Source organism: Spermophilus citellus (assembly GCF_964194105.1).
Source record: "Spermophilus citellus genome assembly, chromosome: 4".
NCBI classification, from domain to species: domain Eukaryota; kingdom Metazoa; phylum Chordata; class Mammalia; order Rodentia; family Sciuridae; genus Spermophilus; species Spermophilus citellus.
In genome coordinates, this window is record NC_138185.1 from 106980206 (window position 1) to 106990075 (window position 9870).

At 49.7% G+C, this 9870-nt stretch overlaps 1 protein-coding gene across 2 annotated transcripts; it reads left to right on the plus strand.

Annotated features, from left to right (window-relative positions):
- The first annotated feature begins 2788 nt into the window (after positions 1–2788).
- Positions 2789–8804, plus strand: CYP1A1 (cytochrome P450 family 1 subfamily A member 1). 2 transcript variants are annotated; one of them, XM_081292944.1, is made up of 7 exons: positions 2789–2900; positions 5484–6346; positions 6867–6993; positions 7078–7167; positions 7261–7384; positions 7525–7611; positions 7776–8804. In XM_081292944.1, exons 2-7 carry the CDS (start codon positions 5513–5515, stop codon positions 8083–8085), a joined length of 1572 nt encoding a protein of 523 aa, XP_081149070.1. In that variant the 5' UTR covers positions 2789–2900; positions 5484–5512; the 3' UTR covers positions 8086–8804. The 2 variants fall into 2 exon arrangements, with proteins under 2 accessions (XP_081149070.1, XP_081149071.1); XM_081292945.1 differs by having other exon boundaries at positions 2802–2900; positions 5487–6346.
- The last annotated feature ends 1066 nt before the right edge of the window (positions 8805–9870 follow it).

The following is a 9870-nucleotide window of genomic DNA, read 5'->3' on the forward strand; positions in this document are numbered from 1 at the left end:
TCTGGTTCATAGTAAATGTCAAATATACTGAGAATTATTTTGGAGAAAGGTGTTAGAACTGGAGACCAGGAGAAATCTGATCTGCTGTGGAGAAGATTCAGGAAGGCTTTTTGGAAGAAGTGATGTTTTATCTGAGGCTCAGAGTAGGGGGGACTTAGGAGTAGAGGCTGGCAGACCTGGTACATTCTGCTAAAGATTCTTGTTTCTGTCCTGAGATGCCAAATCTGTTTTAAAAGGGTGGTGACAGAAAGAGGTTTTGCATTTTTTAAAAATATTTTTTAGTTGTAGATGGACACAATGTCTTTATTCTATTTATTTATTTTTATGTAATGCTGAGGATCCAACCCAGTGCCTCACACTTGCTAGGCAAGTGCTCTACCACTGAGCCCCAGCCCCAGTCCCAAGAGGTTTTGCATTTCTGAAAAGGGCTCCTTGGGGAAGAAAGATTTGGAAAGATCAAGGTTAATGGGAACCCAGTTTGAAGGCTAAGTACTTAAGGGGTAATGATGAAGGTATAGATGAGGGTGTGGCAGTGGAGATGAACAGTCTTCAAAATGGAGAAGTGTCCTTGCCTCTTTAGTATATTCTGGGCACAGGAACCAGAGTGATTGCTCAGCTCAGACCCCAGTAAAATTTCCATCTCACATGGAGGAAGTCTCATGTTTCTTAATGGTGTGCTCCCTGCACAGGTGTCAGGGTCCCCCCTGGCATCTCATCCCTTCCCCTCAGGGAACTAGATGGCAGGAGAATTCCCACGACCCCCACACATTTCCTTTGGTCTCTGGAATTACCACCCCTCTCTAGAAGCAAATGTGCAAGGCTTCTTCTTTTTTTTTTCTGTCTCCTTCTTCTTTTTTTATTACTTATTTATTTATTTTTTATTATTAGTTGTTCAAAACATTACATAGCTCTTGACATATCATATTTCTGTTCCGTTTGCTGGTGCACTCTTCGTCCAGATACCTGTGCACCTAGATTCTTGATTGCAAACTTCTGCTTCTGTTCAGTGTCATCTCAGCGAGCCGTTTGTCAACCACCCTATGTGGAATTGCATATCTTTTTGTCATTGTTACCCCTTCTATGCTCATTTATTTTTTCCTATAGCACTTTTCACCTGCTGCTATTCTCTGCATTTGCTTGTCTATTAGCTGTTTCCCCCATCAGAATGTAAGGCCCAACAGAGCTGGAGCTTCGTCAGTTTTGTTCACCTCTATATCAATCACCGGCTCAGAATAGTGCCAGGCACATGGCGCTTGGTAAATATTTGCGCATTGCATGAGGTGGTATCTGACTGGAGTGGGACGTGAAGGGGCTAATGAGGTTGTTTTCTGGCCTGGGTTACAGGATACATGACAGTGCTGAGTTCCGGAGCCAGTCAGAGAAGGAGAGTGGTGTTAATTGGGGACAGGCTCTGCTAGACACGCGAATAAAACTTTTCTCCCTGGATATATCACATGAAGAGAGCTCCGTAGGGGTCCTGACCCTGCCTCCAAGGCAGAAAGCCAGGCGTGCAGGGCAGTACAGGGACTGCGTGTTCTGCCGCAGGCGTGGACCAAAAATGTGGACATATGCAGACCTTCCTGGCATGCAGAAGCCTACTCCGCACGCAAACCCTGGCCCTTTGCACCGCCAGTCCCGCTCCATCCAATCGCGCACTCGCGACGCTTTCTTCTCTCTACCTCCACCCCCCAGCCCTACGCCCTGCAGAGACTGGCACTTTAAGAGCCACGCCCCCATACCCCTCCCCCGCCTCGCGTGACTGTGCCGAGACCCGCGCCAAGCGGGGGAGTTGGGCGTCTGGGTGGCTGTGCAAGCCTCCGGGCTCTTCTCACGCAACTCCAGGGCACCGCGCCCCGGGCCAGGTGGGGCCGGGATGGGCGGCCCGACCTCTGCCCCCTGGAGGGATGTAGCAGGCGCACGCGAGCTAGCGTGGGGAAGCTGCGCGCCAGGCGCCCCCTCCCGGTTCCTGGGCTCCCACCCTCTACCTCGCTCCGGGACTCCTAACCCTCTCGTCGGCCACCCGCACGAAGCCCCACTCGCCGCCTAGTTTCTCTGTATCGCCAATCAAAGCTGTAGCAGTCCTGGGAATCAAGAGGGAAGCTCGAGGGCGGGTGGGTCCCCGGTGGAGGTGTCCCTGCGTTGCAACCTAAGGTGCCCCTAGGAGGTGGCAGTGAGCCGTTAGCGCTCAGCTAGACTATACGCCATACCATCTATTCCCGCCCCTCCATCAAGGAGCGCGAACTTCTACTGGCCGTCCAGTCTCTGCGAGAACAGGGCGCTTGTGGCCTTTTGGGCCCGGTGACCTTGGGGCTAGGGTCGCTGAGCTTCTCATGCAAGCTGGGACTCACTAGCCCCGGGGAAGGTGGTCACGATCCAGCGACCCTGCCCGTGTCTGCCTGCCACCCATTGGCTTATAGTGGGTAGAAAAGCACTTGCCCACCCTTTGTTCTGATGGGCGTAAAAATGATGGAGATGAGTACAGGTGCTCCAGGATGGAGCCCCCATACCCTCTCTTCAGGATGTCTGGGACTTCTCCATCAAACCCCTCCCTTGGCTGAGTTCTGGGGCTGTCCATGAAAGTGGGGGGTCTCAAGTGTCCCCAGTCCTCACCCTCTTCCGTGCCAGTACCTAGATGAGGTTCCCGTAGTGGGTTCTCATCTATACCCCTACCCATTTCTCCTTCCTGAAGCGACCATCCCCCTCCCTGCCCCTCCCTCTGCCCCGTCCCGGAGCTTCAGAGAAGGAGGCGTGGCCGCACGCACAGCCTCCTATAAAGGTAGTGGTGTCTGCACCCTCAACCTGAAGGTGGCAGTTCCCTGGAGCCTTCCTTGAACCTCTTTGGGGTCTCTGCCGCACAGACCACTGTACTTAGCTCAGCACCTCCTCGGAGGCAGCAGCAGGTGAGTAATGGGCAGCTTCTGTCTTGCTCCTTCCCTCCCACTAAAAAAAAATTTTTTTTTTTTTTTTGGTGACTCCAAGTCTTTCTAGGTAGCAGCTAGTCTAGCACCACCAAAAAAGGAGGCTAAGAGCAACTGTAGTGACTAGGTAGTCTGGACCCTTAGTGGGGAAACTGAGGCCAGAGAAGAAAAGAACTTGCCCAGGGTCCGATGGTTAGCAACAAATCTTTAGATATAGACACCCTCCTTTCAGGATTCCAGGACCTATGCTTCCTCTCCATCTCCATTGACTCCCTGACAACTCTGGGGCTATCTGGGATCCTGGAAGAGGACACACAGCTGAGGGAAGCTGGGAGTATGTGTAATCCCTCCCTCAGAGTGTGTGACATTGGGGGTAGACCTTCTCCCTGGGTGGGTAGAGGTGAATGAGGGCATGGGATGGGTTCTTACTTGCTGTACTCTGCTAGCCCTGATGGCCTCTACCCTCCAAGGGTGGCTTATCAGAGCTGAGATGCCCTGGCCTGGTCAAGAGGGGCTGATCACAAGCCAGGCACACAGAAGCACACTGTACTCAGGAGACCAAAGCAGGAGGATTGCAAGTCCAAGTTCAGCCTGGAAAACTTAGGGCTAGAGATATAGCTCAGTGACAGAGTGCCCCTAGGTTCAGTCCCCAGTAGGGGGTGGGGAGGTTGATCTGACCAGGAGTCCAGGAGCCTTTTCTACTCTGTCAACTGTCTCCTTTTGTCCTTTGCTGTGAGACCATCAGTTTGATGCAAGGAGCTAGAAATACCAGTCCCTGAAAACTCACCAGTCATATCCCCCTTGGCCTTTTACTATTTTTCAAAGTCTGGAGGTCCTTGGGGCATTTATTGTGTGGAAGGGAATACCATGGCACACCAAGGCTGGCAATATCCCCATCTCACTAAGGGAATCAGAGATCTATAGTCTTTGGGGGTTCAGCTCCTCCAGGAAGCCTCCCCACCCCTGAGGCAGCTGTAGAGCTTGAGGGAGGAGCCTACATCTTGTCTTGTGTGGTTCTCTTTTAAGGAAACCTTGCAGGCAAGACTGTGAAGTTACCCAGGGCAGATTGGGGTCTTCTCTTTCCTAGAAAGCAGTTGGGCACTCTGAATTGGGAAATATTGTCTTACCCTCTTTTGCAGGTTATGTAATCGGAACCCAGAAAGGTAAAACAACCAATCCAAGGCCATTTGGACTAGACACTGGCTCTCTTGACCTCTAGTCTAGTTCTCTAGCAGATGCCCCAGGCAAAGCCTGATGCTTGGGAGAGAGTGGTTTGTGAATTTGTACATCCTTTCTAGGACAAGCCTAGAAGGTCTTTTCTCAGCTTCTGTTAAATTCAGATCCATTCCTGATTTCCCTTACTCCAGTTTGCAGTTTTCTTACAGCCCTGACCTGGTGGGAACTGTCCATTTATTCTTTGTCCTTTTGGTGACTTGCAAAGGTGTTTGGGGGGGGGGTAGCCTAGCCAACCTATTCATTAAGAATTGAGTGCAACAAAAATATGTTCTGGATTTCTGTTACTGGGGACTCAATCTGACTGTTTTTCAACTACTTTTAAACTGTGGAGCAATTGAACTCAGAGAGCTGAGACTGAGAACAGTGTGGCTTGGGCAGCAGCCTTTCTGTCTCCTGTCCCCTCCCTACTATGCCCCAGGGTTTGGCAGGATTCCTTAGGTCCTGAGCAGTAGAGAACAGGGTTCTGGGGGACATTCTCTCATTGATCTTCAAAGGAGGTTCCTGTGACAGCAGGTGGATACTCCAGGAAGCTTTCCCTGAGAGTTCTGAGTCCTGACTCTCACTGATTTCTGGGTGATGATGGGCAAGTCAGTGTCCCCTCTATAGGTCAGTTTCCCCAAATGTGAAATGAAGCCAAAGGAACAGATGATCCCTAATTCCTGAGAGAGCATGGTTTTCCCAGGTGTAAGGACACAAAGGGTCTTGAGGTGACCCATATTATTATATGTTTATTTGAATATGTTTGTGGGGAAAAATAATGGGAAGCAAATGATAGTACTGATACTATATGAAAACCACAGAGAAAGATTAGAAGATTCTGTTTTAAATTGGTACAGCAGTTAATAGAAGGTGTTGTGAGAGTTATAATCACAGCTTCTTGGAAGGCTGAGGCGGGAAGATGGCAAATTCAAGGTTAGCCTATCTATCTCAAAATAAAATATAAAATAGACTGGGGGTGTAGCTCAGTGGTAGACTGCTTGCCTAGCGTGTGCAAGGGCCTGAGTTCCATGCCCAGTACCAAGAAAGTGTTCTGAAAGCAGGTGGGGAGTCTATATCTAACACTTCCTGTGTGACATTGAACAAATTACTTAACCTCTCTTTGTCTCACTGCAGCCTCCCTTGTAGCTTATGGCCAAGACTGAAGGACAAATTACTGAAATTCTTGGTACACTTAACAGTTTCTGCCAACTCCCTTCTCTTCTTCGTGCCCAGTGAGCAGTTCTGACTGAGAAGTTTTCTCCTTTCTTTGACCAGCATATTGACATTTTAGGATATTGGCTTCTCCCATCCTCCATCTGATGGCTTGATTTTTTTTTCCTTTCCTATCAGCAGCCACCTGGAAGATCCCTCCACAGATCATGCTTTCTGGTGGACTCCCGCTCTCTATCTCAGCCACAGAGCTGCTCCTGGCTGCTGCCATCTTCTGCCTGGTATTCTGGGTGGTCAGAGCCTCAAGGCCTCGGGTCCCCAAAGGCCTAAAGAGTCCACCAGGGCCCTGGGGCTGGCCCTTGATAGGGCACATGCTGACCCTAGGGAAGAACCCTCAGGTGGCTCTGGCAAAGCTCAGCCAGAAATATGGGGACGTGCTGCAGATCCGCATTGGGACCACACCTGTGGTGGTGTTGAGTGGCCTGGACACCATCCATCAGGCCCTAGTGAGGCAGGGTGATGACTTCAAGGGCCGGCCAGACCTCTACACCTTCACTTTTGTTACTGATGGCCAGAGCATGACCTTCAGCCCAGACTCTGGACCAGTGTGGGCTGCCCGCAGGCGCCTGGCCCAGAGTGCCCTGAAGAGTTTCTCCATAGCCTCGGACCCCACTTCTGCATCCTCCTGCTACTTGGAGGAGCATGTGAGCAAGGAGGCTGAGTGCTTAATCAGCAAGTTCCAGGAGCTGATGGCAGATGTTGGGCACTTTGACCCCTACAGATATGTGGTGGTGTCAGTTGCCAATGTCATCTGTGCCATTTGCTTTGGCCAGCGCTATGACCATAACAACCAAGAGCTGCTTGATCTAGTCAACCTGAATAATGAGTTTGGGGAGGTGGCTGCCTCTGGATACCCAGCTGACTTCATCCCTATCCTCCGCTACCTGCCCAACCCTACCCTGGATGGCTTCAAGGACCTGAATAAGAAGTTTGAACACTTCATTGGGAAGCTGGTCAAGGAGCACTACAGAAAATTTGAGAAGGTAAAGCCTAGGAAGAGGCAAGTGGGTGATGGGAAGCAGAGATAAGAGGAACAGCATAGGGTTTGGCAGGTTCTCAGGGAGGCTTCATCCTAGGGATTAGAATCTGTTAATGGAATGGACTCCTTCTTTGGCAGGAAAATAGAACTTTTCTTGATTAGCCCTTCTATGCTTCCATCAGAGAGCAAGAGCCACTGAATAGCCACCCCATTCAGGATCTGGGCCAGTTGTTGCAGGAATCAGGAAGAGTTAGTCTCCTGGCCTCACAATAGAAGAAATTTAAAAAGCACATGCAGATGATGACAGTGCCAGACTCTGCATCAGGGGTCCCTTGGGTTGGGGCTACCAGTATTCTAAAGTAGGAAAGGGCCTTGGAGAGGCAGAGAGAAGTGGGGATAGCAGCTGCAGGGAGTGTCACCTTTGAACAAAGGTGCTAGTGATAGTAATGGTGAGGAACCAGGCCCAGATGGAGAGGTAAGTCTGATCCTAGGATCTTGCTCACCTGTGTGTCCTTCCTACCCAGGGTCACATCCGGGACATCACAGACAGCCTGATTGAGCACTGTCAGGACAGGAAGCTGGATAAGAATGCCAATATTCAACTCTCGGATGAGAAGATCATTAATGTCGTTTTGGACATCTTTGGAGCTGGTAAGAATTACCCCATTGTGCTATTGCTATGTCCATGTACCCTGATCTGCCACCTGCCTAACTTCTCTATTCTACCCTCTCCAGGGTTTGACACAGTCACAACTGCCATCTCCTGGGGCTTAATGTACTTGGTGACAAACCCTAGGATTCAGAGAAAGATCCAGGAGGAACTAGGTAGGTGGTGACTCAGTTGAAGGGGTTCCAGGCAGGGGACACTGTCAAGGTCTGGGAAGCCCCTTAGTACATCCAGACCTTTGTGTTTTGCAGACACAGTGATTGGAAGGGAACGGCGGCCCCGGCTCTCTGACAAACTCCAGCTGCCCTATATGGAGGCCTTTATCCTGGAGCTCTTCCGACATTCCTCCTTCATCCCCTTCACCATTCCCCACAGGTGAAGCCTCACAGGCCAGTTGTCATCTGATTCTGGCCTTATTCTAGTTTCTACACCCAATCAGGAGGAAGGGATATGGCATGGGAGACAGGGGGATTCCCATGAGACCCTGAGCCTGACTGAACTTCCTCCTTCCCCAGCACTACAAGAGACACAAATCTGAATGGCTTTTACATCCCCAAGGGGCATTGTGTCTTTGTGAACCAGTGGCAGATCAACCATGACCAGTAAGTTGAGAGGGATGGCCAAACTCCAGGGCGGGCTGGGCCCACCCTGTCCTGAGCTTCAGATCTTCCTATTTATGGGCCACTTGCCCATTCCCTGTCCTTTGGGACTCAACCTACTTGATACTTCCTGAGATGCCACCTCAGCTGCCTCTGTCTGGTTACAGGAAGCTGTGGGGTGACCCATCTGTGTTCCGGCCTGAACGGTTTATCACTTCCAGTGGCACTGTGGACAAGACACTGAGTGAGAAGGTCATTCTCTTTGGCTTGGGCAAGCGCAAATGCATCGGAGAGACCATTGCCCGCTTAGAGATCTTTCTCTTCATGGCCATTCTTATGCAGCAGCTGGAATTCAGTGTGTCACCGGGCATGAAGGTGGACATGACCCCCATCTATGGGCTGACAGTAAAGCATCCCCGCTGTGAGCACTTTCAGGCACAGGTGCGCTCTTGTGGACCTGAGAGCCCTGAGGCCTAGACTCTGACTGCAGGGGTCTGAGATACCATGCCTGGGGGCAATCGCCTTTGTCTGCCTTATCTCCAGACAGGAGCAAACAGGATCTCTTGTTTGTCAGACTCCAGTTTCTGTTCAGGAAGGGCCAATACTTGTGTCTAAGAGGAGCAGAAAGAGAAACTGTGTGGACTGTCTTGACACTAGGACCAGGACTAGAGAGAGGAGTGGTGTTTCAATCACCTTCTCCTTGTCTCCTTTCTCTATGTCGGAATAAAATATTATTTTCAAAATGTTTGTATACAGTGGCTGGGGTTTGTGGCTCAGTGGTAGAGCACTTGCCTAGCACATGTGAGGCCCTGGGTTCAATCCTCAGACCACATACGAATAAATAAATAAAATAAAGATATTGTGTCCAACTACAACTAAAAAAACAAAATGTTGGGGCTAGGGTTGTGACTTAGTGGTAGAGCACCTGCCTGGCATGTATGAGGCGCTGGGTTTGATCCTCAGCACCATATAAAAAAAAAATGAAGGTATTGTGTCCATCTACAACTTTAAACAAAAAAAGTTTGTATACAATGACCTTTTAATTCTAGCTTACATTGTAGTTACATGTGGGCATTTGTCATATATAAGAGCTTAAGAACCATTTATTTGTTGCAATAGATACAATTCTAACGTAAGCATCCAGAAATGTGCAGGAAATATTTAATTGAACTGAATAAAAAATGTTACCCACAAGTCCCATGGATGAGTGTTTTTCTGAGTCTGGAAGAAGCCATCAGTCGTGTGCATGTCACCTCCCACCCAGTCTTGTGCTAGGTTTTCCTATTGGTGGGACGAAAGGAAGCTGGCAGTGGACAGGTGAAGTCACTGCTCTCAGGCAGCCTGTGTAGGGAACAGGACTGTCACTTCACTGACTTCCTCCTTCTCTAACTTATCACACTTTCGTGGAGAGTTCTCTCTGAAGCAGACACTGGTAGTACAAGATGAATAAAGCAGTCTCTGGCCAGGGCACTGTGGCAAAGGCCTGTAATCCCAGCTATTCTGGGAGGCTGAGGCAGGAGGACTGCAAATTCGAGACCAGCCTCAGCAATTTATTGAGACCCTCTCTCAAAATTAAAAATAAAAAGGGCTGGGGATATGACTCAGTGGTAAAGTGCCCCTGGTTGCAACCCCCAGTACCGAAAAAGAAAAAGAAAACGAAAACAACCATCTCTGCTTTCAAGAGTCTCCCAGACTGGTTGAGGAGACTGACTCAATTTATGGTGATCAGGGCTCTACCTGACATGCACATAGGAGGGGAGGGTCCAGAGCTCTGGTGGCAATATGTTATTTTTTGGTGGGGCTGGCTGGGAAAGGGGATGCTGAGAGATTTCCCAAGTCTTAGGGATATCTCAGCTAAGCCTTTTATGAAGGACAGGAAGCAATCTCACTAGAAGGGCTCTCAGCTCAGAGATTGTAACTTGCTCCCCTGTGTTCATGCTCTGATTCTGCAGACATAATATACCCCAAAGCTAATCAGGTGGAGAACAAGGTCTTTGACTGTGGTGTTCTCATTAGCTCACATTTCAATGCTGAAAATCCCCATCCATTTGGGAGAGCAGAGTTGCAGTATCCTGTAGAGGTGAAAATTAGACCCACATCACCAGGAGCCATTCTGACTAAGAGGCTAAGGGGAGACACATCTTGGGATTTGACCTTCTCCCAGCCATATCCCAGCCCATCCTGCCTCCTGAACATTGGGTAGCAGTTGCCATTCATGCTGTCTGGCATATGCACATGGCTCCCACTCACCAGAGGTTTCAG